The sequence below is a fragment of the Rhinopithecus roxellana genome, chromosome 18 (assembly GCF_007565055.1).
Source record: "Rhinopithecus roxellana isolate Shanxi Qingling chromosome 18, ASM756505v1, whole genome shotgun sequence".
Taxonomy (NCBI): Eukaryota; Metazoa; Chordata; class Mammalia; order Primates; family Cercopithecidae; genus Rhinopithecus; species Rhinopithecus roxellana.
This window is the reverse complement of record NC_044566.1, coordinates 93,775,574-93,790,541: the sequence shown is the minus strand read 5'-3', so window position 1 is coordinate 93,790,541 and position 14,968 is coordinate 93,775,574. Positions and strand designations below refer to the sequence as shown.

General features: G+C 38.7%; 2 protein-coding genes across 2 annotated transcripts in view; one reads left to right on the top strand and one right to left on the bottom strand.

The window, feature by feature from the left end:
- UBAC2 (UBA domain containing 2) overlaps positions 1-14,968 on the top strand; it is a 188,629-nt gene that overhangs the window by 90,227 nt on the left and 83,434 nt on the right. The gene's annotated exons all lie outside the window — the stretch shown is intronic.
- On the bottom strand, positions 1,652-14,927 carry GPR183 (G protein-coupled receptor 183). Its single transcript, XM_010368521.2, has 2 exons — positions 14,777-14,927; positions 1,652-3,288 (listed from the first exon to the last, which is right to left on the bottom strand). Exon 2 carries the CDS (start codon positions 3,268-3,270, stop codon positions 2,185-2,187), a length of 1,086 nt encoding a protein of 361 aa, XP_010366823.1. The 5' UTR covers positions 3,271-3,288; positions 14,777-14,927; the 3' UTR covers positions 1,652-2,184.

Here is a 14,968-nt window from a genome sequence, read left to right as displayed (position 1 = left end):
TAAAGTCATGTTCTATAACAGAATATAACAGTTATACAGCCCTGCCCTGTTCTCCAAGTTGACCTCCTGGTTAGGGGAATGCCCCAGAAATAAATGTAAAGCTAACTAATAACAAGACAGTGAGAGGATGCCCACAGCCATGTATGAACAGTGGCTTGTTGAGTAGAATGGGCAGCCTTTAAGGGGAGTGATTAGCTGAGTTTGATTGGACTACAGACTTATAAGAAAACATTAATTGGAGATAGGATTAGAGTTTACCTTTTTGGCAGTATGGTTGCTGATGACTGGATAAAATCATTTATATAGATTTATGGTATAGTGGAGGAAGGAAGAGGCAGAAAACTGAACAGATAAAAGAATGTTATTCTGTTGTCAAATGTCATAGGTATTTACTCTCTTGTTTGCAGGATCCTAAGAATTGACTCCATTAGCCCAGAGAGGACTCTTGCCTACCCTAAGAGAGCGTGTTGGCTCATACATCCCAGAAAGTGTCTCTACTCCAGTGTAGTCACAGAACCAGGGCACCACAGAGAAGCTCTGAAATGGAGGAAGCTTTCTTTTTGGTTTTCCTTTAGTCGTCTTCACAATGGTTCCTCTTTAGAGATCCAACTCAGATGACTACCTAAGTGCCAACTTACATGCAATTTGTTGTTTTGCCCTTTCTTTTCCTTCACTTGGGAAAGTTTAGAGGTGGAGTGAAGGAAAGGCACTAAGATTTGGGCTTTCATCCATGTTGTCTCACCTGTCTACATAAGATGTTACAAAGACCAATGCCTATTTTTGACAATGGCTTTAAAGTCAGGTGGCTGTTTGTGAAATAAATGTAATGCAAATCTGAATATATTAGTAAATGATGTTGAGTCAACCATTAAGATTAATTTTCTTACAGAGAAAAAGTTGAAAATGAGTAAGACAAGAACGTTAAATAAAATGTTTTCAGGATATAAAGTCCAATAAAAATTTAAAGTGTAACAGAGTGAGACCCCCTTTCTGAAAAAAATTTTTAAAGTACGACTCAGAATTAACATTTTCTTTATCTACCATTATAAAAATTGGTGTCATTGCCAACAAAGAATACTGTTTTGGGGATAAAACAAATTTGAACTGGCAGACCAGTTGACTACTTGGAAAGGTCCTGGTACTCCTACTAAGGTACTTATTTCAGCAAGTATATAATATTGTAAAGAATCCTAAGATGCTTAATTTTGTAAGTTTGCATTTTACTCTCTATCATATTTAAGCAAGCAGCAACTGTATTTTCCACTACTTATCATGTACCACTCTTCTCCTACGTGATAACTCAAACCACTGAAATACAAATGTAGGGTACTAACAGCTTGGGGGAAGAAAAGAGAAATGATCCCCTAGCGATCCCAAGAAAACCAATCATATATGCATGTCTTTTATTCCCAAGATGAATTTAACAAGTAGACCCTCCTCCCAGTGGGCACCTCCACATAAAGTCTTTTTCATATTGCTAAGCAGAAGCCCTTAAAAACTATGCTGGCAGCTCCAGGAAAAGCTCAGTGCTTTCATTGCCTCAGTCATCGTCATTATTTATAATGTTGCAATTCAGAGTCTATCTATTGCCAATTATCTTTTCCCTGACACTCCCACTGGTAGTTGACAGTGAGCATTGAGGGACAGACTATAACTTTGCAGCATCCTGCTTTTTATTCCAAAAGAGTTCTTTAACAAAGTTTTATGACTCAGAACAGAACAAAACAAAACAAAACACTGATGTTATTGAGGGAATTAAATCTAACATTGAGAGAAATTTGGATTTAAGAAATATGTTATTTAAAAAGTATGTTACAGTATTAACATCTGGCAATATATAATCTATTCAGTCCTTTTTCTTTTGCCATTTGTTGGCAAGAAATATTAATAAGTTTTTTATTAAAACAAAACTTTTTACATTGGGAGTTATTAAGAGTGCCTCCTTTTGGTGTATTCGTTTACAAATAAAAATGAAATATTTATTTTCATTTTTATTGTGCTTTATGTTGTTTGCTTTATGTTGTTCTCTTGGGGTTACTTCCGAGTTGGAGATGGGAAAGTGCCCAGTGAAAGAAATGTAAAAGAATCCTCATTGGAAGCTGAACAATTATTTTGCTTTATAAGAAAAGTCCTGCAAAGTTTGTCATACAGTTTACTTCACTATAAACCAAAATACAATCCATTTCACTTTCCATTTGAAGACTTGGAATGTATCATCATCTGCGTTTCTGTCATTTCACGTGAGTTTTCTTCAGGGGCTGACTTCACAGCACTAGAAATCGATACACTGACTTGCCGTTTCAGCATCCTCATAACCTTTCTCTTGTACCCTTTACATGCAAAGAAGTAGATAAAAGGGTCCATGCAGCAATTGAAGTTCATCAGGCATACTGTAAAGTGCAGAGAAATCTGGAACGAATGTCTTTGGCTACATTCCAGGAAATTAGAGAAACGAAGCTTCTTAATCATATGTTGAATAATTGCAACATGGTAAGGTGTGAAACAGAGAACAAACACAACGATAATAAGAATAATTGTGTTGAGAGCCTTTTTGTTTACACCAGATTTCTCAGTGAGTGGGTTTTGTTTGGCAGTTCTAAAGAGTTTGCAGCAGATCTGAGAATAGCAGATGAGAATGATTATAAGTGGAAGTACATATCCTATGAAACATGCCCCAAGCAGAATCCAGGGAAGAGATTCAGTTTCTTCAAAGTTTGGATACTCCATGCATGTAATCCTTTCAGCCTCCTGCTTTGACATAGGGTTGATGAGGAGTGGGAGTGTCTGAGCAAATACTAGAATCCAGACAAATATGCACACGCCTTTTGCATGTTCAATCCTTTTTATCTTGTTGTAGCGTAGAGGGTGCACCACAGCAATGAAGCGGTCAATACTCAGGCAGGTCATAAAGTTCACACCCGCATATGTGTTGATGTAAAACACTAGCGCAGTTATCCTGCACAAGGCATCTCCGATTCTCCAGTCAAAGCCCATTGCATAGTAGGCTATTCGTGTAGGCAGAGCAGTGGTAAAAAGTATATCAGAAATCACCAAATTTGTTGAATAGAGGGTGGTAGAGTTGATTTTTTTCCTGTTTTGAACAATGACGACCAAGGCTAGTAAGTTTCCCACGAGCCCAATGATGAAGACGAGGCTGTAATGCAGAGGCATTACTATCCTGGCTGTGCTGTGATGTGCATAGAGGTCACAGTCATTTCCCTGAGGAGGTGCAGAGGGCGTAGTAAAATTGTTAGCCATTTGTATATCCATTGGTGGTGGTCAAGGTGTCTAGAAAAAACCAAGAAGTGTCATTTAAGTAAAAGCATACGTATTCAATTTGATTAATCATTAGTTTAAAAAAGATTTCAATAATCTATCAAAGCAGTCCAAATTGTCTTTTATATATCTAAGTTTTAACATTTCATGACATGCAATTTTTAACAGTTTGTAATTATAATATGGTTAAATATATGATAACAGGAAGAACAGAATAAAATTTATGTTTTTACTCTCACAATTTGCTGACTTTGGCAAAGCTCTGGCAAAGGAAACAGAACCAATTAAATAGGGCAAACGCGTTTTTGTGACAGAAGGGAATGCAGTAACTTTTTAGGCAGAAATTCCCCTTCCCTTGTTTGAATCATTGTCTGGTTAAGTAAAGCACCCTACATTTCAGACAGGCATTAACCTTTGCTTTTAAATTTAATTTCAGTTGGATTTTTTTTTTTTTAACCAAATGCATATCACTGCCAGGAAATGAAATCAGTCGCCACATTTATGTAGTGAAATACGAACTTACCACAGTGTTCTGATTTGTGTTAACCTAAAAGTCTGAGAAATAAGCTTAGTCCATGTTAGGAACTGAAAGTTAGATTTTCTTTTTAAAAAGAAGAAGAAGACGACCACAACAACCATGACTAAAATGACAAAAAAAGAAGAAAGATAAAATGAGAGAGAAAAAGACTTAAGCTACTTCAAGGAGAAATTATTAAATTTTAAAACTACCAATCTGCAAGTACTCCATGGATCTGTGCAATCTACACTTCTACCTTTGCGCGTAGTAGCAAGCATCACACATTATATATTGTTTCTTGCTTTATTCACTAAACATCTTCATATCAGTGCAATGTATATATTTGTCATATGTGTAGCTTTTATATAAACATTTGATAGGTATTCTACAGTTTTCCAATGTGTCAATGCATAATTTGCTTAGCCACTCCCTTGATGAACTTTTGGATTCTTTCCAATTCTTTTCTTGTTATAAATCATGTTAAGACAGAAATTTTAAGTCCTAAACTGAAAAATGGAAAACTCCTACAATAAGGTTCTGTAGATGAGGGTAAACTTTGATTAAAGCAGGAAGAGCAGAGCAATAAATCCTGTGTGATTATTTTTAGAAGAAAAATAATTCCTCTGATAGAACTGTGTGTATGTAAATCTCACCTAGAAGTCACCAAAATTGAGGGGCACGTTCATCTAGTGATGTTGCTACTGTATATTTAAGGAAATATACAGTATTTCCTTAAAGACTATCTCTGCCCTGATCAAAAGCACTGTCTGCAAATCTGCTGCTCTCCCTGCTGTATTAAATGAATTGGATATCAGCTAACTTCATTCTAACAACCTTAAAACTGATGTTCATAGACACTGAGGGTTATCGGGGGTTGTGGTCATGTTATGTTAGAGGTATGCATTCTGTACAGTGTTGATGGGTTAATCATTATAACCTAAATGGAAATAAAACCTAAAGCAAAAGAGAGCAAAAATGGAAGTAAAACATTTTATTATCCAGAAAAGAGACAATGGGGAAACAGCAAAGAATAAGGATAGTAAGTAGAAAACACAAGAGGGTAGGGATGTGTCACAACAAACTTAAATGGGTTGAGCTTGCCTATTACAGGACAGAGACTATCAGTTTAGATTTAAAAAAAAAAAAAATCCAGTTGTATGCTGCTTAGAAGAGATACAGCTCGAAGTGATTCAGAAAGGTTGAAAGTAAAGGCAAGGGAAAATATGTACCAAGCAAATCCCAACCAATAAAAAGGTAGAATGGCAGTATTAACAAAGAAAACATAGAATTCAAGGCAAATTCAATATTAATAGGAATACAGAGGTTAAAAAGAACAGTCTACAAAGAATATAAAAATAATCATGAAATTTGCATGTAACAGCAAAATTTGACAGAATTTGAAGGAGAAATTGGCAGATTCACAACCATAATGGGAGATCTTAACACATTTGTATTATAATGTGCTAGATAAAAAGATTAAAGACTTAGGAGATTTACTCAACATGATTTAAAAGCTAGCAGAACTTGTACTGAAGACACATGAGCGTATCTTCAAATTTGACTGTGTGCTAGGTCACCAGAAGACTCAAAGCTTTCAGAAAATAATTATTTTCTGATCACATTGCTTGACTACAGTGCAGCTAAATTATAAACCAATGATAAAAAGATAAAAGGAAAGTCTGGAAATGAAAAAATATACTTCTAAGGAACTCATGGGTTAAAGAAGAAATCACAGTGGAAATTTTCAAATGCTTAGAACTAAATGATGAAAATACTACCTGTGAAATCTGTGGGATGCAGATAAGGCAATCTGAGATAGATATAAAGCCTTGAATGCCTTTATTTAAAAAAGAAAAGATTTAAAATAGATATGTTAAATATACAGTTCAAGAAGCTAGAAAATAACTGTCCAAAGCAAGTAGAAGAAAACAAGAGAGATAATTGTGGAAATTAATGAGATAAGAAAGACAATAAATATCAGTTTTATATTTTGTGCAGAAAAAAAATGGAGTGGTTCTTAAATAGAAAATCATAGGGATTGCATTGTGGAATAAAAGTATAAAAAGATTTTTCCATTTACTTGGGAAAAGCTTAGTGTGAGAAGCAGCTTTTCAGAAACTAAGACTAGACACAAAGGAGAGGTGAAAATTACAGGCAATGGTTGCAGCTTTGGAATAGGCAACAATAACTTTTATTAATGTTTTTCTAAGTTCTGTGAAAGTGTTTTTTCCCCAAAAATCTGAATGTATATTTTTGAGTATTTATAAGCAGATTCATGGGAATTGCCTTTAAAATACATGACGGGAAAAAAATACTTCACTGTAGAGTCTGCAAATCTTCCATATGAATAATTATTATTGTAGAAATTAGGAAAGTAACACTCATGTAAGACTCAGAGGAGAAGGTGCCATTGCTTGCCAGTTTGTATACAAATGTGTGTCTGACTGCATCACCAAATAAGATGCAGCATCTGGGAGAGCCAGAGATTGCAGGAGTTTCAGAACAAAGTTCAAGAATGTTTAACATAGTTTGCAAACAGTTCAAATATCTTTCATTAGGGGATTAAATATTTTATGGCATAGCCATACAGTGGAATACAGGAATACAGCCATGCAGTGAATACAGTGCAGCTCTGAAAATGGCAACATGAAAATGCCTGTTTCTTGACTGGAAATTATGTTAAGTGAGGAAAGCAGATTATACAACATGCCACTTTTTTGGGGGATGGGGAAGCAAATATACACACACACGAACACACACACACACGCGGGCGCGCGCGCGAACACACACAGAAAGATGTCTGTATGCCAAAACATAATTTTGTATGAGTAATTTTGGGGCTTTACTCATATATTCTAGATTTTTAATGCTGAACATATCTATTCAAAATGTTCATTTCTGTTCAGTGACTGGAATGAATAAATAGGTAAAAAAAATTTTAATGGAAGAAAACTTTAATTCACCTCTTCTTGTAAAAACCTTGTTAGCCGACATGCTTTTCGAAGCTTGCCCTTCAGAGTTCCTTTTTCAGATTTCTGCATTAACTTACTAGTTCTGTACCTTTGCATTGTATCATCATGTAGAAACCTCACAGCAGTCCTGTAAGCTTGAGCATTGCTACCCCTACCTACTTACCAGGTGATGAAACTGACAATAAATACCAATTTTATATTTTGCACAGGAAAAAAATTGGAGTGGTTCTTAAAGGCCACACTGGGGTTAAAGGCCATGCTGGATCCTTCTCTGTGATGACCTGGCTTCAGGTTTCTTCCTGTGTTCAGTTCTTTGCACAGGCAGCTGTTTCATGCTGCCCTTAAAGAACTGAAGGCTTGTGGTTTCAAAGTGGTCTAGGCTGTAAGGGCCATCCTCACCTATAATCATGGCACATGCGCAACATGGCCCAGCTGCTCCAGAGCAAAGGGACAACTCCTTCTAAGGGCAGGGGATGCCCACTTCAACGAGAGGTGCCTTCCCAAATGGGAAGCCACTTGTGGCCACACATCATTGAGCCCCAAGGGGTAGCCTGTTGAGGGTCCTTAACTGACCATCATTGTGCGCTGGAGGTGGCCAAAGAAAGGCATTTGCAGAATGTGGACGTGTAAGTGGGATGGCTTGGAAATGATCTTAGGTAAAGGTAAATGCATGCTTTGGATATTTGGATGTTTAGTAACCTCTTGAAGGATGATTCCACTAGGTAGCCCTAATATGTCACTTTGGTTCTTGCTTATATTTATCCTGTGTTATTAATGCAGTAGTCTTAGCCAATTTTATGATCCCAAATTGAGAGGAAAATCCTTTCATATGGGTGACTGTTACTATCCCATTCTTATATCAGCCAGTCCCAATTTATTACAGTCTTCCCTCAGAGATATTACTTTATATCTTCCTTTAATCTTCTTAAGGATTCCTTTCTGAAACTTGAATTAAGTCCATTCTTTTATTCAGCAGAAAAATGGCTGTTAGTGCCTCCATGTGCTAGATGCTGGGAATGCAGAAATGGTACCTTTTTGTATCAGAGGGTCTGGAACTGAAGGGTGAATATACAGCGTTGAGCATGTACTGTTATCTGAGTGAGGTGTTCCTCAGGGTTCTTTCACACACACAGCAGTGTGTGCTGGGTTCCTCCTCATACATAGCAGTATTCTGCTCACTTTGTGCATTACAGTGCACCAGTGTCAATATTTGGATAGTATAGTTATCTTTTAATCATTTTCAGGTAGAAAATTTATTCTTAAGTATATTTTAAGTATTTTACATTTTAATTATTAGGCAGCAGCTTCTGACATGTTATTTAAGTTATATACGCTGAGGTACACTAGAAAGTATTATCATGTATCATTGTATTGCCCAGGGAAAAGCCCAAATAAATGTTTGTTCTGAATATTTTTTCTTTTTTCTTTTTTTTTGAGACAGAGTCTCGCTCTGTCGCCCAGGCTGGAGTGCAGTGGCGTGATCTCAGCTCACTGCAAGCTCTGCTTCCCGGGTTCACGCCATTCTCCTGCCTCAGCCTCCCGAGTAGCTGGGGTTACAGGCGCCCGCCACCTCGCCTGGCTAGTTTGTTGTATTTTTTAGTAGAGATGGGGTTTCACCGTATTAGCCAGGATGGTCTCAATCTCCTGACTTCGTGATCCGCCCGTCTCGGCCTCCCAAAGTGCTGGGATTACAGGCTTGAGCCACCGCGCCCGGCCCATATTTTTTCTTTAGAACACTAATATCAGAATTAGAGCTTCCTCATAATGCATTCTAATGAAAAGGTGCACGTGGCTCCTCAGCTGTCCTTCGTGCTGCACACACTGAGGGACAGGAGTCAGGATGGAGGCCTTTCCCTGGAGGGCATGGATAATGACTGGGCTACAGGAAGCCTGGATCGTTTTTCAGGTTCCACCTGTGGAACAGGGCTCTGTCAGCCTTCAAGGCTCCTGTATCTTCTGCTGGGAGCCACCCTGGAAGCCATCTATGCCATTCTCTTATTTGTATTGGTAAACAAGGACACCATCCCAGTTTTTCCTCTAATGCAGTATTTAGTCCTTTTAACTTTACTGTTATCCTAACATGTGTAAAACAATAAGTTTCTTCCTCAGCAAAATATCTTCCAAAGTATTTTTACTTATGCTTTGGGAAGTGAGCCTGTGTGTGTTTTTCTCTAGAATGTATTTCATTGCTAATAGAGTTGGTAACACTTCTTGAGATATTATCATCTCATTTTTGCATAACCGGACATGTTGACATGAACTGACAGGTTCTTTCTAGCCACAAAAGGAAAAAAAAATAAAAGGCCCCCCAAAACTCATTTATTTAGTATCTAAGAAAATTGTCTAAGCGCTGATGTAGTTTGCACTCTGGAAATGTTTACCCTAGATACCCACTTGGAGGGATTTGTGAGTTTTCACAGAGGACATGTAGCTTCCGTGGTCCTAATTTACTCACTCAAGTAATTAAAGTGTTTTCTCAGCCTTTAATTTGGGCAGAAACAGAACAAAACCTTTACCGTATTCGGGGATTTAGTTGGCACTAGAATAACAGCTTTTGGTTTTTGCTGAAATGTCACCTTTGCCCTCTAATAGTTATTTATTTTAATAATAATCAACACCTTGAATGAAAAGGGGCTTACCTAGGAATTCTGTTTAAATGTAGCCATTAGCAGTGACTGGAATGGGTCCAGTTGTGTTGAGATGATCACCAATTGGAGGTGACTTCTCTGTAGTTCAAATCTGCTCTAGACTCAGCTTTTACAGAGAAATGACCTGAATCAACATGCCCACAGTGAATGTACCAAAGAGGAACTTCCAGAAGCTCACTTTCAAAAACAGCCAGGGGAGCCACCCAGATGCGGCCACACAGATACTAATTATATGTGTGTATTGTTAAGTGATGAGTGTTGTTTGATCTGATTCTTTCTCTGATACACTGTCCTTTGGCTACTTTGAGGAAAGGTTAAGACTGAGGAAAAATTTCTGGAGCAGGGAGAAATAAAATCTTTGGAAAGGAGAGGGGAGACGAAAGCTCAGGGTTAATTGAAATTACAAGGATATGTTTCTACTGAGGAAATAACGACAAGCACAGATGTATCAGATGGCAGGCCGGGACTGTTTCAGCTCCCTTGAGAATAAACCTGCTCCACGGAAGAAAGAAATCATTACTTCTTCCTCTGGTTACCTGGTTTTATAAGTATTTGTCAATTATTTGAAAACACCTTCTTGTTCAAACAGGGACATCTAAATTTGGCCCAGTGTCACACATACCTTTTTCACTGACTAAACAGCCATCATCTGAGGTATTATGGGGGCCATTTGCCTGTAAAATGGACTGTGGGAAGCAGGCATTCCTGGTGTGCAAGAGGAACCCGCACTGCTGTGGAAATGTGACCAGCATAGTCAGAGCCTCCTGGTGCTTCATTAGTAAAGTCAGATTGTCCATTCTATTAATAATACACTGCTAACCAACTGTCATAGTAGTCAGTACATGCCTCTGTGGCCTGGTTAAATACATCTTTGTACAATGTAAGGTGACTTTTTCCCAACTAACTTTGAGTCCTAAATTGATAGCTATGTCTGGGTCCATGATTCATTTTTTAGAAGGATTGAGAACAATATTCCCTATATCCTTTCAAAAAAGCACGCATACCAGAGTAATATTCAGCATAGAGTTGACTGTGGTCCATCTGTTTGGGGGACCTCCCCTGCCTCCTGGGGGGCTTGCTTTCTAGCTTATGGAGTGTGACTAGCCGAGGGACTTAGTAGAGGCAGCCTTACTGAGGAGCTCTGTGACCAGCCTGCTGACCCCATTGCATAGCCTGGGTCAGACCAGCTCCCAATAGATCTGCAAAAGGCTATTTACAGGACCAAGCACAGAGAACTTCTTCAAGACAGAAAAACCTCTTCAAGACAGAAAAAGTGTTTAGCAGTCTACCATTTCCTCTTTGTGCTTTATATGTGTCCCGAACGCAGTGAATGTACAGTGAAGACCCACTTCAGTTTCATAGACGCGTTCCTTGGAAATGATGGAAAGATGCTTGAGCGCAGGAATTCTTTGGTTGAACACCCACTTGCATATTTGAGGTTTCACGTATTCCAGTTATTTTCTTTCACCTTTCACTAGTAAAAGCCACCTGTGTGGCTTTTGGTGGCTTTTATATTGAAAAGTATGGAAGTTATTGAAGATGAAGATGACATATGTTTAGAGAACTAAGAAACTAAGAATCCCACTATAATACTCATTTTAGTGTAAGAAAGATATTCTGTGTTTCTATCTGGCATGATTTGTAGAATGCAACATGTGGGAAAACTAACTGCATAATATAAAAAGGCTCTTTATAACGAAGCTCTGTGTCTTTAATATTTCTCCTCTGAGTCCTGAATGTTTCTGGAAATCATATGTACCTTTTCTCTTTCAGGTTCAAGGAGTTTCAATTTTGTTTTTGTCTCTATTATCGCATGGAAATTAGGGAGGAACGTTAGATATCGTTATTTTATGGATAAACCAAATTCCAGGTCAACTCGGTCATTTGCTCAGGGATCTTACTGGGGTACTTAAGGCAGGGTTCATGAAGGCACCCAGAAGTCCGTGTTCTCCATCACCTACTGCCACTAGTCAACGAGCAGTCCCTGTGCCTCAGCCTGTGCTCTGCTGCACATCTGTGTCTGTCTGTCTGCCTGTTGTGTGCCATTCCCGCCCTTCTGCCCACAGCCACGGCAGCAGCTTCCCGCCAGGCTCTCAAACAGGGCCCATCCAACCCCAGGCAAACCACAAGCTCTGTGTCATGACTCACAAGTTCCCTCATGATTTGAGCTCCGTTCCCTCTTCAGGAGGGTTGCTGGCCAGCTTCTCCTGATTGTGCCCTGGCTCCAGCCGTACAAAATTACTTATAACCTTTGGATGTCCCATGTTCCCTCACAACTCTGTGCCTGGTAACACTCTTCCCTCTGTCTGATGTCTCCTGGCCCCTGTCCTGTATCCTCAGCTCCTACTTTCCTTCCAAGCTTAGTTCTAAATATCGCAGGAGTGTTCCTGTTCTCCATCCTCTGAAGGGCAGGGTGGCTGTATTTGTGAGGGTGCTGTGCTCTGTCATAGTATCTGTATCATTGATTTTCTTCCCTGTCTCCCATGAGCCTGTGAAGTACGGTGAGTGGGAATCCTGTGGTGTTAATTTCTTGTATCTCTAGGTGATGTATGATCGATATTCAATAAATACCCATTAAAGAATAGGAACATTGCAGCTTTCTTAATCCTTAATGAAAGATTCTTTATTACACTACAGTAAGCCCTTGATGAATAATAATCACCAAAATTACTAAGCAGAGACTGTGGTCCCGGTCCTGCCCTGGGCACTCTGTGTGTGTCTACTCATTCAATCCTCTCAGAACTTTCACAAGTCCATTGACAGATGGTGAAACGGAGGCACCTGGGCACTTAAGTGACTAGAGACCTAGCTGTTAAGTGTCAGGATTCAGACCCAGGCGGTTTGGCTTCAGAAGTCATATTCAGTACAATACAGTTTGTCTCCTATTTCCGACATGATCTGCTATTATGGGTAGAAAACAAGTAAAATAGGAAGGCATCTCAAAACCTTAACGTACACTAACTCATACCCATCTGAACAAGAAAGACTGGGAGAGCTGGGGAAGGGAGTGGGGGCAGGGAGAAGGAGACGTTGATTCAAATGAAGGAGTTTATTAGTTTATTTGTAGCATATTTTAAAGTAAGTAAAGGTTTTATAAATGGATTTAGACTTTACTCTTTTAACAATATTTTAATAATAAAGCAATTTAGACTGAAATTTCAATTGAAAAAATATGGTGAATACCTAGAATAGGCTTTTATCCTGTTAATTGATTTTTAAACTACTTTTTAGATATTTGCAGAGATTTAACAAAACATTTTTATTCTTCTCTTTGGGCTTCCAAAACACCACAGGCATCTGTGTTACTGTCACAGCTTTCAGAGGATTTTCACCTGCGTTATCTCATTTTATATGATACCCAGACTTCTTGGGAAGGTGATCAACCCCCCAGACCGGAGGACACCACACGTCCTCTACACAGGCCATGTCCAGGGCTGCCTAACAACTCCAGCAGGCCTTAACCGTAGCAGAGAGAAAAGCATCCCTGTAAACAGCTTTGTTAGGTGCGAAGCTCTTAAGCTTCTTAAGGATGATGACTTGATCTCATCCAACATTTTATCCCATAGAATGCTGCAGAACCAACCTACAATAGATATCTAGTAAATATCTATAGAATAAATAAATGAATTAAAGTCATATAGCAACCTGAGTTAATATTTATTCCATTAAGTGACTGGTCATGATACTAATTAGCTCTAGGAAGCCAGATGAAAGTAATTTATACAAGGGATCATCACCATTATCACTGACATGATACAAAAACATGTGAGTGAACATTTTGTGGAGTAGCATATTTTTTGTGGTTTTATGTCCAAAAAGTGCAATGAGCCCCCAGAGAGAAAACATGCTAAAATATAAGTAGTGTGGAGTCCTACCAGTAAGCACAGTTAGATGTGTGATCATCCATAGACTCAGGGCCATTTATTTTATTTATTTATCGAGACAGAGTCTCGCACTGTCGCCCAGGCTGGAGTGCAGTGGCGCAATCTCAGCTCACTGTAACCTCCACCTCCCAGGTCAAGGGATTCTCCTGCCTCAGCCTCTCGAGTAGCAGGGATTATAGGTGAGTGCCACCATGCCTGGCTAACTTTTATATTTTTAGTAGAGATGGAGTTTCACCATGTTGGCCAGGCTGGTCTCGAACTCCTGACCTCAGGTGATCCGCCTGCCTCAGCCTCCCAAAGTGCTGGGATTACAGGAGTGAGCCATCACGCCCAGCCAGATTCAGGGTCTTTATGTAAAATATCCATAACATATCTGTTGGATTCTCCCTCTGGTACGTCAGCGGCCAGAGGGATGGGAGAAGAATCGTAAGAGACAGTTTCTTAGCACTTATATTGAGAGGCAATGTTGTAAGGACTTGGCAGTAATAATACTCCCCATTTTACAGGTAAAGCAGCTGAAGTCAGGTATTAGGTAACTTGCGTGGGGGGGCCACACAGCTTGTAAATTACATTTGAGCCTGATTTCAGAGCCCTTGCTCTTATTACACTATATTGTATTCAGAGTGACACCAAATAAACAAAATACTACTCCCCCTCCCCCAGCACACACACAAATACACATATACAAAACCCTCACCCCCCTTTAAAGGAAGTCTCTTCACAGGTTCTATTTTGCCAAGTTTCTGTTACCACCATTCCCAACCTGGACATAAATGTTGCCAAAGCACTGCATAGAATTCATTGTGATTTCCACCCCCCGCCCAGGCACATAGAAAAGATATGTTTAGTCTAACTAAACGTAAATATAAACCACACAACAGACTTTTTTTCGCTTATCTAATTAGTAGTATTTAGCATTTAAAAAACAAAGATTGGTACTCTTTGCTGGTGGGAGGGTAAATTGGTAAAATGTTTTTGTAAACCAAAAAGTACCATTTTATATCTAAAGCTTTAGAAAATATATCCTTTGCCCTAGGAATTCTACCACTGAGATTCCATCCTGAGAAATAATCTTATATTTCTAATAAGTCCTATAGTGTAGGAATATTCTATATTAAAATAACTTTGTTCCTTTTCCTTCATACTAAGTTATCCTGAAATATTGGCATTATTTGCATAGTTTTGCTTGATACTGTTTCTTGTCATTGTGAGTTTATACAGTAGTACATGAAGTAAGCCCTATTTTTTGACAAAGATATTTCTGGCGGACCCATCGCTTTCACTCAGCTTTGTAAGAACTAACTAGACCTACCAGTTAGCAGAGAGTCTAAACTTACATTATTAATATAATTTTTGTTAGAAGTGATGGTAGCTTGTTCTTAAATAGATTCTTTTCCTTTTTACCTTTAACTTAAAACTTAGGCTTTTAAAATTTTTCTTTAAAAAATTTGTTGAAAAAGCAAAAGATCTTGTACTTACGTATCAGTGACTCGTTTGGGTCCCTGTGTAGTAGCTGTCAGTACTTGTCCAAACTGAAGTAAGTTAACTGTGGCATGTTGTTTTAGGAGAGGCTATGCAGACATCCTTTTATGGTGGTGACTTTTTTTTTTCTGTCACCCTGTGACTGAGCATGTAATGAGCAGTTCTTCTCGTGTACGTGTGTGCACTTTT

What these genes read in the sequence shown, in the direction of transcription:
- GPR183 (XM_010368521.2), bottom strand. Translation starts at nt 3,270, where the DNA reads ATGGATATACAAATGGCTAACAATTTTACTACGCCCTCTGCACCTCCT.